Genomic DNA, 19,903 nt, shown 5'->3' with positions numbered 1-19,903 from the left:
AGTGGTGCATGATGAGAGCATGACAGACAACAGACAAGCTGAAGCACAAGAGTTTCAGTCTGGATAGAAGGAAAAAACATTTTCACCCTGATGACAGTCAAGCAGTGGAACAGTTTGCCCAGAGAGGCTGCACAGTCTGCATCCTTGGGAGGTTTTCAAGACCACAGGATAAAGTCCTGAGCAACCTCACAGCTGGCATAGCTTTGAGCAGGAGATTGGAGACTAGAGACTGCTCGAGCAGGAGGGCTGGACAAGACTATCTCCAGAGTCCCTTCCAACCTCAACCACTCTGATTCTGCAACTTCCTGAGGTCTCTTCCAACACAAGTTTTCCTATAAATTTACCAAACAAAAATTTAAAAGATCAAGCTAGTTCTAAAAACAAAGCACTCTTACTTTTTGTAAGATTATTCAGATTTCTAATGAATATTTTAAGTAGTAACTTCATCTAGAAGTAAAAATAGGTCTGGTTGTTTTAAATTAAAAGCCTTTCAAAACCCATAGAATATTTGTTAGAAGTAGGAAGCTTCTAGTATAGGGTTGGAAAACAATTTGTCAGTGACTAACAAAGCTCACAGTATAGAAAAAAAAAAAAGAAATAATCCCTACTTTCATATGTTAATGATGTTACTGTGAAACACTGCCATATGCCAGATGCTTAAAAGCTCACTGAATTTTGGATAGAGGCTTCCAAAAATAAAAATAGATTTACACAAACAAATAATACCAAAAAAACCCCCAAATCAAATCAAACTATTCTATAAATAATAAAAAAGCAGAAAATTAAAGGGAGTGTTTTAATGCTGAATTATACAAGAATAAGAAACTGTCAATACAGTCACTTGTATTTTCCCAAAAATATTTTGAAAAAAAAATCCAGCACTCTCAACTATGTTTTAGTTTGACTTGAAATAAATCTCTCAAACCTAAGGATACATCCCCAAAATCTAGAGATGAGTGCATTTTTTTCAGTTAACTGATAAAATTCTGCCTCCAGTGAAATAACTAACTCCATCCCTATAAAAACCCAGCCAGGGAAGTAAAAGATCAGAGTCGTTCTTCCTATTTCTATCAGCAAATCCCTGCCAGGTCTCTGGCAATCCAATAAACTATCTTGTGGTGTAAATTTCTCATACACTAAAACCTTTCACTTAAAACTTTACATTTTTCTTTCTCAAGCTTTTAGAGTTGAACCCCTGGATCTTAAAAGTCATTTGCCCTTGGAAAAATCCATAAAAATCTAAAGGATGTTTAATGCTCTTTAGGAAAAGATTAAGTGTAACTACTGCTTTCAGAACTGAAATCTGAAAAATAAAGTTTATTCAACTGTAAGGTCTCAATGTTTAATCTGAACCTGGTTAATTATGTTAAATAATCATGATCTGTTGATGGAAAAAAGCTACCTCCTGTGTTAAAAAACCCTTCTTTAAACACTTCATATTCTATGAGTTTATTTGACAGAAAGAAAAACAGGCTAGCAAGCTTAATTTAATTCTGTGGTTTAATGACTAACTCCTAAGAATGTGTATTGCATTCATTTTCCAGGAATGTTAATATAGATCACTTAGAAACAGAAGAGTTGTAGCAGTACCGCTTGTCCCTGAACAACGCTTAGTGAGTGACTATGGTTACTACCATTAGCAGACATCTTTGAGATTGGCCCTGTAACCAAGTTTATTTACAGAAGCGGAAATCCTTCTATGTACACTCAAGAGACACTAAGCCTTGTCTATGATTCTGTTACTTCAATTTTCTGTGATAGAAATAACCAGAATTTGAGTTTCTCACTTTTGTGTTGATGTACTATACAATGGTCAAAGAAGGGGTCCTAATATTTTCCTAGAATAATGCAACTGATGTGATGTATACCATAATTAGTAACTCTTGAGTTATCCTATTGTATAAAAGCTCAAGTTTCTGAAACAAAATATGAGCTCTTTTTATTTATGAAGGGAAAATGATTAGCATAAATAGTTTGGAAATTAAATTATCACTAGCCCCCCCCCCCCCCAGTATGTAATACATCAATGATTAATGCTCTTTGATATAAAAATTAAACATAGTTAATCATTGATATCAACAAATATAAGACAGAGAACTACGTTAAAGGCAAAATGATTGCATTTGATTCATGCTTAGTCTTTTCTCATGTCCTTTTATCACATCTTAATCTAAAAGATGACACCTAGACTCAGTCTAACTGGTGCAAAGCCCAGCGGGTATTGTGGTGTCAAAGGCTACACAGTGTGCCTTGCCCATCTGCAAAATGCTGACAGTCAAGTTTGGAAAGGATCTTCTTCAGCTACAGAGCTATCAGTCCTACTCCTGAAAATAAAAGAGGGCAGAAACAGAAGGATGTTTTTACTTTCCTTTTTCCTTTCCCTGTGAATATTGAGCTTTTAGAAAGGAAAACGGAAGAGTGAGAAAAGAGTTCTCTCAGAGAGAAGGTAGAACCTACCTACTGTGATACTCCCTGTTTTGGTCTGAAGGGTGGTGTTACCTATTAGGAAAACAAAAGTGGAAAAAAGTGTTAAAAGCATATTATTTAACCAGTTTCTGAAATCATAACAAAGGCTAAAGTAATGTGATCCTATACAAGGGCATTACAGTTGTAGTAGTATACCTGATTTGTATCTAAAACCAAAATAGCATAAATCAGTTATATTGCTTGAATATTATTGCTTCACAAACAAAAATTTCAACACGTGGGTAACAACAAAGTGATTCCAGACAAGAAAAACACTCTGAGTAAAGCTTAAAGACACAGACTGGATGTGAGGGAGAGAAAAGCAGAGAGGCATTGCGAGGCTAAAGCACAATATTTTCTTATTTTATTTTGGGCCATTTTTTTAAATTGCTCTGATGCCTGCAACAGCACTATGAATTTAAGTAGTTTAATAAAATGAGTAAAATAAACAGTTCCTATTTTCCTCTTTTATATACATACATATATGCCCTGCCCCTCAGCTGGGGATTTTGTTTTGCTTTATCCTCAAAGGTTACTTTCTGGAGTCACTGAACATTATCTCTCCCTCCAAACTTATTCTTATGAGCATGACGACCCCTTGTCAATGCTCTTCATTGACTTCAGTGAGATCTGAGTGTGTTGGACAAACTGGAGAACATCAAACAAAAGAGTGTGTAAGGCATAAAATGTAAAATGGTCTCCTGCTGAACTCGCATTACTTTGAACAGGCACTGGTGTTTCAGTCTTAAAATCTCAAAATACATATTCTTCCCCTTTACCTATGGCACCAAGAGAATCTGGAAGGAGGACAGATGTACCTCATAACAGAAAAGCCATTTATACTACTAACAGTCTAAAAGTTGGTAGAAACTTCCATAGTTCCATGTATGTTACACTGCCTCACAAAAAAATGCTTAAATTAAGAAACTAAACCACAACATGTCATTCCTGCCACTCCTTCAGTCTCCTTGGAGGATAACAGATTGAAAAATAAGGTTGATCACAGTAACTGAGTCCAATTTAGTAATACACAGTATTCACAACAATTTTCAGATCTTTTGGAAGAGTCCTTTAGAAATTGCAAATGATCAAGCTCTGCTCCCATCTTCTGCAATTACACAGTAGACTACAACCACTGGAGTAGAATGCATTCCACTGTATATCATCTGTAGTGTTTTTCTTAGTAGTCTGTGCGCTGAAAGCTAGAAAAGCAGCCTATCATCAATAGTCTTCAATTCATCATTTCACACACATACCATACAAAATACTTAAGAGGTTCTGAAAAACCAGAGTCGAAACAAAACCATATTTCAATGAACCTGAAAGACGTTTGGCTTTACTCTTTGCTGTTTTTGAAAGGCACACTATAATTATCCTACCCTTTTCCCCATTTTATCATGACTAGTACTTATTTTTGTATAACCTACAAAAAAGCCTAGGATTTTGTCAGCTAGCAACTCCCATGGAGCTGAAGCTAGATTATACTGTCTGAATATAGCCCCTGGGACCTGTGGATTTGCTGGTCTGTTCTTTGTTTTTCTGTTTTGTTTTTTTTTTTTGTTCTCTGTTTTGATAAGCAGGTCCTTGAAAAATATTAAAACATTTGGAAATCAAACTCCTATTAACCACAAACTTACATGGCAGAGCAGACTAGTGTTGTGTAATGCAAACATATTAGTGTGACAGGCTCACTTCAAACATTTAGCTAGAACAAAAGTTGCTTTTAAAGCAGATAGGAATGTCCTGCTGTGTTGTGACCTGCAGTGTCTACAGACAGCGCACAGAAGCGTACCTTTGGTCCTGTAATTGTTCCATGAAGGCCAACACTTCACTTAGAATTTTTAAGCTAGTCAAATATCGTTTTGGACACATCAAGGGCAAAGGGAGAAAGACTGGACTAGAGGTAATTGCTAGTTTGATTATTACATCCAACTGACTTCAGGATTGTACTGCAATACTAGAAAGTCCAAAATACAATAGTTTTAAAAGAATATTGATGACAGTGGCTTAGTGTTTCTCTTCCAATTGCTTCTGAAGAAATAGTTATCTTTTCTATCATGTACAACCTTTGCTTCTCCATAAACACTATAAAACTTTAAACTACAGTATTGCAAGTTGTGATCAGTATAGGACCAGGGGCAAAAACGGCTTTTGGGATATAAAGGCACTTTTCATTGTATTATTTCCACCCCTTCAATTTGTTTTGAAGGCTTGCAAGGTGGCAGAGTTACTCTAATGCACAGAAAAAGCAAATAAGCCACCATGCAGCTTTTTACCACTTTGACTTTGCATTTTAAATTTGCATCAGACTAAAGTAGAGACACACCTAAAAGGGAACAAAAAATTAATTTCTACAATCCCACTTTATATATAGTAAAATCCAGAAACAAATCTGAAATTTATGGAACCTACTTTGGTATATCAGGTTCTTTTCAGAAGGGATTATAGAGTGCCAAGCTCAAGCATTATACCATACTACCTTTGAAACATCGCAGATAGTCTGCTTTGTCTTATTCAGGTCACTGACAGGATAAGGCAGCTACATGTTCACCTTTTCCTATATATTAATTAGTGTGTAAGTATATAAAGTAACTTCAATAACCATGTTTTCCAGTGTGTTTCTCTCACATAATGAAATAGTGTCTTGGTTTCATGGGGATAAAATTATAGAATTAATTTTCTGTTACATTTGGTTTCAGTTTGTGGCCAGCCATGGTGATCAAGGCCATTAGCAGTAAGCCTGGGCAGCTGACCCAGGCTGGCCCATAGGTGTATTCTATATCATTGACATCACATTCACTATAAATGGGAAAGCTTGCTGGGGATGGCTGGGGCTTTCTCCTTCTCCACAGTTACTGTCCCTGGAGGGACTTGCCACCACTCTATGGGCTAAGTATAATTTTGTGTCTTTTGTATTAGTATTGATATTGGTTTTCTTATTTTATTAAATCTGTTTAGATTTCAGCCCACGAGTCTCCCTCCTTTTCCCAATTCCCTTTCTCAGTCAGGGAGGGGAGATTGGGTGATAGAACAACTGGTTATTGTTTAGCCATGGGTACAGGCTAAACAGACAAGCAGGTACTAGACTATGACAGAAGAAAATGTCAAAAGCAAATATAAAGTCCTGCACCTGAGAAATCAACTCTGTAAAGCAGTAAAAGTTGAGTGCTGTTTCCAAAGCAGCTTTGCAGGTAAGGACCTGGGCATCTTGATGGACACCAACTTCAGCACGAGTCAGTAAAGAAGGCCAACTGCATACCGAGCTGTATCATTAAGGGTATAGCCAGCAGGTAAAGCCCTCTTGTGAGACTGCATCTGGAATACTGTGTCCAGTTTTGGGCTTCCCAGTCAAGAAAGACCCTGATGTACTGAAGTGAGGCAAGAGAAAGGTACTGAGAAGATTAGGGGCCGAGAGCACGCTACAGATGCTCAGAGAGCTGGCTTTGTTTTGCTCCAAAAGGAGAAGGCTGAGGAGGAATCCTGTTGTGGTCTTCAACCACCTAATGGGACGGTATAGAGAAAAGAGAGACTCTTCTCATGGTGATGCAGCGAGAAGAAGGGATAATGGTTACAAGTTGCCATAATGGAAATGATTTTTAAAAAAAAAAAAAAGGGAAAGTTTTTTTCCCCACCAGAAGGATAATTCAGGACTGGAACAAGTCACCCAGAAAGGTCATGCAATCTCTGTCCTTGAGAATATTCAAAGCTCAAGGCCATGAGCAAGTTTGCTATAATTGAGCTGACTCTAAGCATTGGTTTGAACTAGATATGCCTACACGCATATTCTCTTACCTTTACCTTTTTTTTTCTTGGCAAGACTGATTATATTCAATAGGGATCATTTACCCCCTTGTACTTGGTTTGGGGTTTGCATGGCAAGGTTTTGGTAGCAGGGGGGCTACAGGGGTGGCTCTGTGAGAAGCTGCTAGAAGCTTCCCCCATGTCCAACAGAGCCAATGCCAGCCGGCTCCAAGACGGACCCACCGCTGGCCAAGGCCAAGCCAACCAGCAACAAGTGGTAGCCCCTCTGTGATAACATATTTAAGAATGGGGAAAAAAAAACCTGCGCAACAGCAGCCAAAGAGAGGAGTGAGAATACGTGAGAGAAACAACTCTGCAGACACCAACGTTATCATTATCCTACTCTGATTTGATTGGCAATAAATTAAACTAATTTCTCTGAGTCCAGTCTGTTTTGCCCGTGATGGTAATTAGTGAATGATCTCTCCCTGCCCTTATCTCAACCCATGAGCCTTTTGTTACATTTTTCTCTCCCCAGCTGAGGAGGGGAGTGATAGAGGAGCTTTGGTGGGCACCTGGTGTCCAGCCAGGGTCAACTCACCACACCCCTTCCCTTCAGTTGTGGGTTGGACTACAGAAAAAGCCACATGTACTCACCGATATTTCCATAGATATCTTAATCCCCCATTCTAAGGGCATCTTAAATATTTTAGCAACTTCAGATCCGAGACATACACTGTGAACAGCCCATTTCTGGACACTTCAATCTAGCTTTCTTATCGGACATATGAATTACTTAGATTTTACGTTAAAAGGTGCCTGCAAAATACAAGCTATTTTGTCATTTTGAGACAGCATTACTCAAAATTCCTTGTAGTGCGAGTAAAATTTACACCTTTTCAGAGACAGTAATTTTTAAGATGAAAATGCTTAAGAAAGATACCTTTAAGTAAAATCTTAAATTCTATCACATTTTTAAATTACAAGTAAAGTACAAAACAATTATGCACTGCAAGGAGTGAAATCTAGCAGACATTAAAAAGTGAGATAAACTCAAATTAAAAGTCAAATGTTCAAACTACCATTTGTATTCATCCTGCTAACAGTGGTACATGCATTCCATAAAAAAAACCATGACAGTAATTTTTGTTCTATAACAGAAATACCAGTTTCAACAACATTAAATACATGGTGCAGACAATATACACTCACTTTCTTTAAAATAAAAGGCTCAGACAATCCTTTGTCTGTAGTTTGCTTGTATTGTGCTTGTGGGGTTTTTTTTGTCTGTTTTTTCTTGTGACAAGAAAGAAAATTTAACTTCTGATTATATGCTCTTGCCTCCATAATCTGAGGCATTGGACAGCAAGAACATTGAAGGCAGTATCACTGCTATGGGACTGCTTAAGGACTGCAATACAGAATCACTACAGTGTTTCTACACAGAGTCACTTTTAGTCTTTCAGGTCCTAATTTTAATTCCATTCAAGTCCTTCCTGAGCAGAGTTTGCACTCAAGCTTGGGCACTGACAGTGTTGGAATTGTACAGCCCAAGTTTCAACCACAAAATGGGTCTCAGGCAAGTTTGAAAAGTATGTGTTGCCTTGACTTCAAAGTTCTCAGTGTAAAAGCAATGAAGTCTAGCTCAGTTTTGTGCACAGATGTGCTGATTTTATGCCAACTATAATATCAACATACTGTCAGCTACAGGGAAATAGTAGGGTTAATTGCCCAAGAAACAATCTGTCCAAGCATTTACAAACAAAAACTCCTACTAAAATTGAGCTGCTCATAAGCAAAGACTAGAAGTGAAAATGACCAATTTTTTTCTAACAAAATTATAATCTGTGTTTATCTTTTCCACTAATACATATATGTATATGCAATAAAATAATTTTAAAGACTTTGAAAGTATTTGCTCTCACTATTAAAACACGATTGAGGTGCATGATATTTTGCAGAAATGTTTTTTCAGAAAAAACAGACTAGAAGTACCAAGCAAATGTTAATGTGCAATTGTTTTTAAAAGAAACAGCTAAAATAACATTAGGTGTTCCAGACCCATGTAGTAGAGAGCTCATGAAAATAACCCCGAAGTAACGTAAGAAATGTCTGTATAATTTGGATACAATTCTATTTGTTTTCACGCTGTTGTTCAGCCAAATGACAATGAGGCATTACTAAGTAAGTAAAGCACTAACTACAGCAGTTATTTCATTTTTGTATCAAGAAAACAAAAATAAACATTTGGATATGCACAGAGGCATCAACATGCTCACAAACTGATCATTCCACAGTATCATTATATCGGTTTGAGTTAGAAAAAACAAACCCAAACCACAACAGCTTATTAGACAGAAGTACCAGTAACAATACAGTCTACATGTTAGAAAAAACAACAAGAAAAAATGATCTTATTTCTGCCTGTGCATGCTGAAGTGAACTTTACCTAACAGGTTTAGAAACCAGTCTTAAGCTCACTATAAATGGACAAAGGAGTTGCTCCTTTAAGGAAGAAAGGAGTAATTTCTGAAGCGAGGTGACAACACAAAATTGCTAAGAAATTGCAGCAAGTTGTTTATAAGGCATATAGCTGGAAATCTGGAACTCTGACTGACCTGAGTAATTTTCACTCTTTGCACATCCTCCAGCTTGTTTTACTTAAAGTTAAATCACCACAAATGCATTACAGCACATTCAGAATTCAGTGGGAATTTCATTAAATTAGAAAACCACACCAGATGCCAACCCAGACTGCTATTTATATAAAAAAGACTGAAGTTAATAAGTTTTAGTCTAGGCGAAGGACAGTAAAGGGCGGATGGATTAGAGATTTTTTTTTTCCAATCAAAGAACATGAACTGTCACCACTCTTAGTACAGGGTACTAGCACATGCACAATTTCTGCTAAAAACTTCAACATACAACTGAGTTCTACCATAGTTCTGAGTAGATGCTGTAAGAGTTACTTCTATGAAGAAAAAGGATAGACAGAAGGGAAGATAAGCCTCTTTACTACTTCTAATATAACTTTCATTGCTGAATTTTAAAATATTTTTACATCCTTAGTATGTGTGCTATGCTTCTTTCCTGTAATATCCACTTTTTGTTATTTCACAAGTATGCTTATAAAATTGTTTTTAAAAGTAAATACAGCATGCTATAGTTAATTCTCATCAATTCAGTCTCTAACAAATACAGAACTGTTTTGTTCGTATACTGTGCACAGCTGATTTAGTGATAGTCTATATCATTAGTCCATTTGTTACTGTGAACATTATGAATATCTTCAAAGCAGCTAAATTTGTGACCGTTTTCTTCTTACCGTGAATACTTCCAAGCAGAATATCACCAGCTACTGAAGACAGAGATGATGATTCTGCATAGAGGTACTTAGTTTTCAGCAGCCCATCTTCAGTAGATATGTTGATGGATGTCCCCTGCAGCTTCTCTATATTCACACTCTAAGAGAAATAAACTTAAATAAACATAATGGAAAACCTGTCATCACAGTTTGAAAATGCAGAGGGAAGTAACACTACTAAGAGACAAAACAAATGAAAAGCAGTTGTTGGTGCAGAAAAAAAAAAGAATCAAATTCTTAGTTAAAAGGTACACAAGACAAAACAAAACACCTTTTCATCCAAGAGTTCTGACCAACAAGTTAATGATTCTTTACAACGCTCCTATGAATTATTACATCCCGCATACAGGTGAAGAACTGAAACAGTCACAAACGGATGAAAGAAAAACTTGATTTGTTTTTAAAAGCCAAAACACTTCATTTTGAAAAATAAAAAAAAAATTAGCTCTAATAATGTTCATACAGCATTATGACACTTAAAAGTATTGGTAATCAGTTTTCTGCCATGATATACTGAAACATTCACTTTGTTACATACAGCTATTTATGCAGATTTTTAACTGACCCACTTTGTAGACGTAGCTTTGGTGAAGGTTTGCAAAAAAGCCACAGTGGCTCTTTCTCTCAGCATAATTGTTCATATTACCTCAGTTATTCAGGTCTCTATTCTTGGACTTAAGCCTCAAGCTATATAAAGCCTTGAAAAATGATGGATAAGATCTCAATTTCTACTTATTTTCAACAGAAATGGAGAGAAAGCATAAGATTTGAGAAGTTGCATTATGGATGGATTTGGGGAATAAAAGGTGATGAGATTATCTACGTACAAGTAACGAGTCGTGTGACATAACCTACGCCTATTTGAACAAAACAGTACAAATCACATTCTTGTGCAACTACCATATGAATTTAATTCTATTCTTCCTCAGTTCAACATGATTTATGATGGAATCATGCAATAGTTCATAACCCCATTCAATTTGTTTTTATTTTGCTTACCCAGACTTTAAGTGAATTGCACAAAATCCTTATTCATTACATGAAATGATATATGGCCTTCCAGATCAAACTGTGCCTTATGTCAATTTATCTTTAAATCGACTTTGTCATTTTAGCATTGCTGTTTTGTGGAAAAAATTTAATACAAAAAATAAGTCTGCTGACCCTTACAGTGTTATGTTATATAAAGAATATGCTAAGGATGAAGTAAGAGGTATTCTGACAAACAGTAACTAGTGTTGCACAAACTCCATGGTGCATTGTGTCCCAAGAAGTGAGCTGAAGAGGCTGGTGCTGCGCTAGAATTAGAGATATGGGACCATCTACAATCTCTGCAGGTGACGCTGCTTAGAACTACGCTACAGAATCTAAGCATCAACAGTAAACAAAACCATTGATATTAAGGCATAATTTGTCACTACGGGAAGTGACAGCAATTCAGCTTTTCAATCTTTTAATGCTTCTAACAAAACTTTAACAAGGAGAGACCTTAACAAACAGAAGTTTACATTGCATCTGTCCTATGAATGTTACCCACAGAGTCCTCCACTGCTCGCTCACCCAGGATGGCGAAGTGTAAACCTGCTGTGGCACATGGCCAAAGCAACAAGTAAAAGAAAAGCCACTGTCGTTTTAGGCTCTACGATCTAAACCTGTTCAGAAGAGAGTTAAAATGACTTGCAAAGAACCTTCCCAATTTTAGCAGGGCCATCATTGCTACCAGCATAATGAAAATAAGTGAGACACACTTTAAGAAGTGGGAATAAAATAAAAACATCTGCATAGTCTGGGTGCAAACTAGCTGCCTTGTGGCATTTCTGAAAAGGAAAAGAAAGCCCAAAAAGCTACATCTGTTACTATGGTATGCAAGTTTTGACTCATTTAGATATTTATCTTATTTAAATATTATGAAGTGCTTTATTATAAACAAGCTCACATACCAGCTCATCTTATTTACCAGCCTCAACTACCTTTCTTAAAAATGCACAGCAATAAAGAGAGTTGTTTCAGCACATGATAAAAAGAAGTACTGAGTCAGCTAGTTACTATAAAAAATAAAACAAAAACCACCAATACAATGAACATTTGTTTCAGAATAACCCAAATCTAGGGGAGAGGGGGAAGTCACACTGCTCAAGTATAAGGCTAAAAATGTATTCTAGATAGGGAAAGCATAAAAAATAGGATTGCTTTTTACTCAGACTAAATATGTTTTCAATCCCAAATTCTTTAATTTTTATGAATTTTTGGCAGAACATAGATGTTTGGCTCTGCTGAATAAGTGTTACAGAAAAGTCCCTGTGGCACAGATTAGCTAATGACTCCCCAGTCAAACAAATTTGATTATTTTTGTCCATTGAACCACCAGGTTTTCTGGAAAAATTCCTTCTCTTGAGAGTAGAGCCTTGGGAGTTTCAGTTGCTGAGACTGACCACATTCTCAAGTTCCATCAGTTTCTTACCCTCTAAAGAAGAGGTGTCAGTCTGTCTTCATAACTCACACTGAGAATGTTTTTGCACCTGAACACATTTTCAAGATGAAAACAAATATCTTGCTATGTTTAAATACAACATAAACACTCCTTCCCCACATATTCCTCTTCTTGTCCTTCCTTTTTAAGCTATCTTTCCTCAAATAGTTTGAGTGTCTTCTCCATTTTCCCCCCTTACAAGTATTCTGTTTCTCAAGTGTTTACTGTCTTTTACCACATCCTTTCCCTCCCCACCTCCAGGCGGGGGCTGGAAATGCTGACTGAGCCATAACTACATAATGATGACTACAACTGATGGAAGAAACATCTAATACAAACACACACAGGAGATGTAAGGCTGAGCGATTATTAACAGAAGTGGCCAACTGAGAAAAGAAATCTCACACAGTCCTTTCTAACTACACAGCAAAGTTTGTTAATGAGGAGTTCAATAACATAAGCCAAAATGTTGTTCCATAGCTGTAAACTCCTGTTAAAGTGACTCACTTCACTCAAGTTACTACAGCTTTACAACTATAAGAGTGACTTCTAGCAATATTACAGACTATATAAATATTTATGATCACAAAGAAGCATTTCAACTTAATCCGCATGAAGTTTGTCCTATTGTTTCAGAAGGACAGTGTGTCTGAAAAAAGGTAGATTTTTAAACAGCATTTAAAGACTCAAAGCAAAACAATTACATTTCTCATCATCATGAACTATATTTTCACATAGATATAGATTATTTTTATCAACACTAGCAAGGTGCTATTTGAAATTAACTCCATTGACTGCACTGGTGTAACAAACTAGTTTGCGACAAATGACTAAGCAGCACAACTCTAATTTAAAGATCACCACCATGCTAATATGTTGTGAATGGCATGAATCCACAGCAGTCAAAGGACTTCCTAGATTGCACTCAATCTTAGTCACTGTTAGAAAGCAAGGATTCCAGTTTTCAAATCCTTCCAACAGAACCACACTGCAGAAAGATGGATGACATCAAGTGAGCTGTGAACCACCTCTGCCTTCTTCCACTCCCTGTGGCTTCTAGTGGCTTAGGATGGATCCTAACTCCACCAACTAGTAATAGTCCCAAGGGAACTGCCAATCAATCAGCACTGATCAGTCCAACTGTAGCATCAACGGAGCATGTCACAGTCACACCTCACCCACTCTGCTTTATGCTGGGAGGTCTTGCTGGGATGAAAATGTTCACGAAGAAATATCAATAGTACAGCTACAGCAGCCTCTGGGCTCTTTTGTACATAAAAGGCAGGCTAGCATCCACTACAAAGAAACACAGGTAATTTAATGTTGACAGTTTTGGGAAAATCCAATAGCAAGCTGCTCAGTTTACAGGAGGAAGTTAAGAACAGCTCACAGCTGGCTCCATGTAAGCGAACATATGATCTCAGAATCCAACCTACAAGGTGTACAACAGTGCCAAATGGCACCTGACAGAGGCAATTTCAGACTCCTAGAACTTAATAGCTTGGTCTCAATTCTGTTCTTGGCTAGGGAGAGCTCCCTGCACTCTTTCTGATTCTTCCCAGTGCTACTGGTATTCAGGGTATCTACTGATTCTGACAGAGGACTGCACACATCCAAGTTACCTCCAGACTTGGCTTGGCTCCACATGTTCATATAGCAATGCTTCAGATCTAATGAATCCTAATGCAACCAGTTGCATGGACATTATGATGCCCAAACATTCAAATTGAGCCTAAAAACCAGACTGGGCGTGAGATCTGTAGTATTATGTAAGGGAGCCTTGCTCTACATTATTTTAAATAATGGAGAATCGACTACTTATGGGAAGAACAGAACCAGCTTAGAGCAATATGAGGTTTGTCTCATACTGCCATCTACTGAAAAAGCAAGCAACTGCTCTATGAAAATGTTTTCCTGTTCATGATTCTTCTCACTGCATCTCGTAATAACATCACCTGTGATTATATTTCCTCAGTTGCAAAGAAACATATGAAACCTTTTAGTCTTCCATTCTCACAACCATATAATGCTGGAAGTGTACAGCATGTACAAATATCAAGTCACTATTCATGAAACACTAAAATAAACTCATAGGCCTATTGCAGAATCCAGGTGCCTAGACATCAGCCAAGTAAGGAGTTTAAGACTGTTGTGAGGGTCTACATAATTAAAGCTGATGAGCTGTATCAGCTAGCACCACCTCTGTGCTCATGGAATGATCACATCCTTATCACTGCTCTTTCTGTGGAGCATCTTTACTGATACAAATCAAGCATAAGGTAAGATAGTACAATTAAACAGACAAATGTAAGTTAACAGTGAAATGACAATCAACCAATGAGGGTCATTAAATATTCCTCAGCACATTCTTCAAATTTAGTCATTTTGCAACAGACAAGCTGAAAAAGCCATAAGAGAAAGTTTTACTTCTTACTTACACCCTTCTCTGTTGCACGAATATCTGTATTTCCATAAAGTGTTCCAAGACCAATTACTTTGCCACCATTTGTTCGTATATCAATTTTATGGCTCTGAAAAAAAATTTAAAAGTCATATGGTTAGGATAATCATAATTAGAAAATAAGTTATCTTGTTTTTCAAGCTGTACCACAATAACCACCTCGGATCACAAACATCCATTTTACTGTGAAGGTTTCTTCAAGTGATTGCCAAAAGTGCTGTTTATTTCCAGTGGAGTCAAGCTCAAAACAAGCCACCTTTTTCTGTAACCAGAAACACAAGGGAAAGAAAGATGCTGAGGAACCCTTTATTCTCAACACAAGTGGGTTTTTTGTTTTGGTTTGGGGTTTTTTAAATAGAAAAACATTCACTCAGTGTATACTAAAATAAGCAGCAGGCAAAGAAAGAGGGAACTTGCTACACATAATGACTTACCAGTACGGCCACTGATAGTTAAAGTAAAATAAAATCACGACATACACATTTATTTCTTCCATTATTTTTTTTTAACTCTATCATTTTTGGCATAGAAAATGCTGTGGTAAGACACAAGTCCCTCAACTTTTTTCCCCAGAATTGTTAGACTATCTCTATCCTCTTAAAAAAAACGTCTTTCAGAGGTAGGTATCAACAGAGACACCTAACAGACAGCAGGATTTGCTGAGAGGGGAAGCAAGTTACAACGGTCAAGTAGCTTTTTCATTAAGAGGGAATATTCCACCAGATGTAAGTAAAAAGCACTAATTTGTCATAGGGCTTCTCCTAGCAAGGGAGAAAGGTTTGAGTAAGGAAGAGGTAAAAGGCTTTCAAGGCCACGACAGACAAAAGAAAAACAGACAAATTTGTTCAGTTCATAGAAAGGAAGGACAGTGATGCAGGATTTTAATAAATCAGGCTCAGATATGACGTGTAGTGAGGTCTTCCACTGATCGTGCGTGAGATACCTGGAAATTCTTGTTACCACTGACACAGTCAAGGGGACAGAAGTAATTGTTGAACATAGAAACAACATTAAAGGGTCTTCTTGGTCCCACTGTCACTGCTACGCTGATGGACTGTAATAAGAAGCAGGAGAAAAAATTAAAAAGCAGCAGCTCTGCTCTCTCAATAAAGAATTTGGGAATAATTTATACTCTGAAGACGACCTAGAAGTCGTAACTGTATTTTGGAATTACTACTACTATCAGTCATCTTAGAGACTCAGAAGCGATAGGGTAAACTGGGCTTTAAGCCAATTACAAATCAACCAACAACAAAAAAAAAATCTCATTAAAACGACCCTCCACAAATCTCACTGACTAGATAACGCCTACTACACCAAAAATACTAGTCAAAATCCATTAAAAAAAACCCCTTCATACAGAATACTCCATCTTTTCTGTTCAATTACTAGCATGCATGATCAAGGAAAGTAGTGTCAAATTTCTAGGTCTTCTGTAAAGACACCACCCAGTATACCAAAAACCACCAAGTTTTTTGTATTATAAGTTAATACAAACAGCTTCTTGCAGTCTGTGACAAATTAAGAGAATCAGCAGTTGTGAAGATGTTTGCTGGTGCTCTTGAATAATCGCCACATTACCAGATTTTTTTATTTATTTAAGTCATTGATCAACGATCTTTTGCTCTCTCTGTGAAGAAAGGGTCTCCTGCTTTGCTAGTCAATGGGGTTTGTGGACAGCATGACAGCAAAGCAACATTAAACAGCTCTTTAATCCATCCAGGGGATGGCAGTATCACTTCAGTTTGCTCAGTAAAGCAAATTCCCCAAAGGAGAATCAGCTCTTGTTGTGCACTACATAGAATCTAGACTGTTAAGATTTTCAGCATCTTTGAAAAACCCAAAAGGTTAATAATTCTGCTTCTCTGCTAATACAGAGTATAATTCCTGAACCTATATTAGAAAAATCGAGTTACAGTTGCCTTACTAGAACTACAGTACTTCTTAAAAACATCAGAATAAAAACTGATTGTTTTTAAGAGATACTGTAATCGAACAACTGTTTGCTCTTGCAAACACCTACATGGTCAGTTATTTTAATTCAAAACCTTCACCTCACTAGTTCAGAGTCAACAAAACCAAGAGTAGTAACATATCTTCCCTAGTACTGTATGTTGAAGCTGTCATAGTAATCTGATCAAAAACAACCAATCACCACTCACAAACCAAAAGAATACTTCAGGTAACTATTTTGGTTAAAAAAAGACAAAGCCTTATAATCTACCAAAGCTTTAACAAGAGTTTCAGTCAAAGTCTGCAGTTCTTTCTTGATTCTTTAAATTTTAAATGCCTTCTTGCCTTCTGGGATAAAGCCATTCCTCTCATCTGAGGCTTAAGGGAGCAAAAAAGCTTCCTGTGGCCACCAATGTAGTGGACACCACTGAGGCACATGCACAGGGGAAGGATCATTTTTTACACTTGTAGTTTTCCTGACATTTTTGTGAATCAAGCAAGGCTCAAAGCTGACAGAGGAAAAAAGCAATGCCAAGCTCCTCTAAACCATAATGAAGCCGTGGAGGAGCTGGTCCCAGAGCCCCAAACTTGTGACTTTGCAGTCTTCTTTTTATTTCATTAGAGAGTATCATTTCATTGCTACTTGAAGTCTCAAGGAAAACAGAACTGACTTTCATTTTTACAATTAAACGTTTTTCACATCTCAGATTGTATATGAGAAAAACTGCCCACGAAATTAGTCAACTTTCCTCAAAATCCTCTTTTTCCACAACACCACAAAAAATCTTGACAATTGTGATGGCATGCTGTGATTACTGTCACTACTGCTGGCCAAAACTACCTTGTTTTCTCATATTATGTAGTTTCCCATGTATTGCTGTTTGCTATTATTATACAACAGAGTCATTTTTAACCAAAGCTTTAGACAGCAGTAACACATACAGTACTGTTAACTTTTTGTTAGATTTTAGTTACTTTTTTAAGAGTGATATGGTGAATTACACAGAACCTGGAAGACAAGTTGTCTGTAGTTCACTGAATATGGAGTAAACCTAGCTCGACTGCATATTAAATTTCCCCTTAAATTCAGTTTCCCATATGTGTGGTATAAAAACATCTCTTACCATGGTAAAGAAAAATGTTGAAAGATTTTTCATATCTCAAAAGTACTTAAACTTAGGAAATACCCTATTTGAAAAGACTTTCTTTTGAATTTATACCAATTCCTGCAGGTACAATCTCAATTATTCAAGTGAAATTGATTCCAAACAGCATCTAAGTCAGATATACTTTGATTATTTCTACAAAAGCCTATGTCAGCAAACCTGAAGTCTTAAGACTGAAAAAATAAGGTCATGACCATGATATATAAAGTATTTATCAGATATATTTCAGTCAGGTATTTGGGACATGTAATGTGCAGCTTCTGATTGAAAATTAACCTACAGTGTTTGTCAACAGCACTGATATATCAGAATTATAAAAAAAAACACAGAAAAAAAAAAAAGCAGCAGCATACTGCAAAGTCCCGACTGAGCAAGCATAACTGTTAACCTACTACACAGGAAATCCCAGACTTTTTTTTTTTTGAGGGGCAGGGAGGGCAGATATCAGGCTTACTACTGTTGCTGTTTCTGCTGGCTTTGGCTATCATCAAAGGTACGTGGACTTCTGACTTCATGTTATTTAGTGTTACTGACTTTGTGTCGTAATTGTATGCAATAAACAAAGGTGAGGTGCTAGACAATTAGAAATATCAGAATACTTCTCATCTCCAGAACTGGTATTTAAGTTTTTATACTATATTCCACCACACAATCCCTTTTAAAACACTAATGCAGTGGGGAAAGGTTCTTTGTACCTTTATTGACTGCAAGACACTAGTCCCCTTCTCCGTTTCTATTTTGCAGTTATCACATTCTATTTTCTGAATCTTCACGCAGCCAGTCCCTGATGTTTTGATATCCAAATCTAGAATTAAAAGAGTTTTATTAGCAACAGAACGAGAAGAGTCAGATCTATTTAACATAGTACTTGATCACTTCATATAGTGACTACACATAGTAGGAAAAAAAGCAGCAGCTTTGTTACTAAAGAACCTTCTTGCAAAGTTTGGCCACGCACTTTCGACTGCATGACCAGTCACTATCAACAACTGACAGTGAAGATTTTGAAAGCCTGTGTCTAGCCATCCAGCTTCAAGAGAGAACATTAAGAGCCAGCAGAGTGACTGTAATGTCTGGCAAGGAATCAGCAGGGCGTAGTCCTTTAGTGACGTTTTATCCTTTTTATTTTTTAACCCACTCACAAACTCCACCTCCATCTCATAGCTACCCTAGTCACCAACTCTATTAGAAATTCTACTGAGACATTTGGGTACCCTGACATGGGTTTTGGGGTGGGAAGGTTGGCAGGTTGTTTGAGGCCACATGTAGAGTAATAAGATTCAACAGCAGAAATACATAGGTCTTGCTGAGACCTATGCTGCTTCAATGAGCAAGCAGCACAACACAAAAAAAAAACAGGTATAGAAGAGTTTGCATGCGTCATTCTTCCCCAGCCTTCTGGAAGGCCTGACTTACCGCCCTGGCATGAAACAGCACGTTTGCCTCTAGTCTGAATCACCTGATTACTGTTCAGAGGCTCCCACAAAGAACAGTTACTAGGTCTTGTGGATAACTGTTATCAAGGGAGTTATTTATGGGCTTATAATGCTTCACACAGGAGCAGCAAAAGCAGTTTTCTGCCACTTGAGTTCACCCCTGAGTTTAAGGAACTGGGAAGGAGCATGAGAATGTGCAGTCTGGGGATTCTGACTATATTAAAAATCATTTATATTAATGACCACCGTAACCACTGGAAAAAGGTAAAGGCAAGAGAGGAAAAAACGTGTCTGTTCTTCTAAGGATAAAATGCAGAAAGCAGAAAAAGAAAATCTGAATAGGAGTCAGAAGGGTTTGCTGCAAGACACAAAATTGAAAGGCTGACAGAGACAGTGAGCCTATGGCTCTCTAAAGAAAAGATTATCTGGGAAAGAAACTTCCATTTAAGCATCCGTGAAAGTGCTTCTTTCACCTCCACTATCTGCTAAGGTGACCAGAAATATGAGATGAGTTAGAGAAGAAGAATCAGAGTATGTGTAACAGGCTCAGCCCCAACAAGAATCCCCAAGTCAGACCCACGACACAGCAGTATTGATCTTCAGCCTCTGTCACGCTGCTGCTCAGGACAGATGCTGGAACCATGATGACAGTAGCTTGCAGACTATGAAGAGGAGAGACTGAGAGCTCCAATTAACAATGAAGGGAAGTTTTGCCATTTGACAAACCAGGAGAATCCAAGAGGCAGAGATAAAAAACGTTACATCTTTGTTGCAACAGCGTTACCTTATTGCCACAGTAAGCTAAGAGTTAAAATGCAGGGAAAGAGGCAGACTGTGGTCAAAGGT

General features: G+C 37.3%; 1 protein-coding gene across 6 annotated transcripts in view; it reads right to left on the bottom strand.

Moving 5' to 3' along the window:
* FAM185A (family with sequence similarity 185 member A) overlaps nucleotides 1–19,903 on the bottom strand; it is a 55,122-nt gene that overhangs the window by 28,617 nt on the left and 6,602 nt on the right. For all 6 annotated transcript variants that reach the window (XR_011048204.1, XM_068400963.1, XM_068400967.1 and 3 more), the window contains exons 2-5: nucleotides 18,317–18,426; nucleotides 14,480–14,572; nucleotides 9,533–9,671; nucleotides 2,458–2,499 (exon numbers count right to left, since the gene is read on the bottom strand). Coding sequence is in view for 5 of the 6 variants with exons in the window: in XM_068400963.1 (XP_068257064.1) it covers nucleotides 2,458–2,499; nucleotides 9,533–9,671; nucleotides 14,480–14,572; nucleotides 18,317–18,426 (384 nt within the window). In the remaining variant the exon portion in view is untranslated. The remainder of the gene's footprint in view (nucleotides 1–2,457; nucleotides 2,500–9,532; nucleotides 9,672–14,479; nucleotides 14,573–18,316; nucleotides 18,427–19,903) is intronic.

This window comes from Nyctibius grandis, chromosome 5, assembly GCF_013368605.1.
Source record: "Nyctibius grandis isolate bNycGra1 chromosome 5, bNycGra1.pri, whole genome shotgun sequence".
Taxonomy (NCBI): Eukaryota; Metazoa; Chordata; class Aves; order Nyctibiiformes; family Nyctibiidae; genus Nyctibius; species Nyctibius grandis.
Note: the sequence above shows the minus strand (reverse complement) of the source record. Positions and strands in the feature narration are given on the sequence as shown.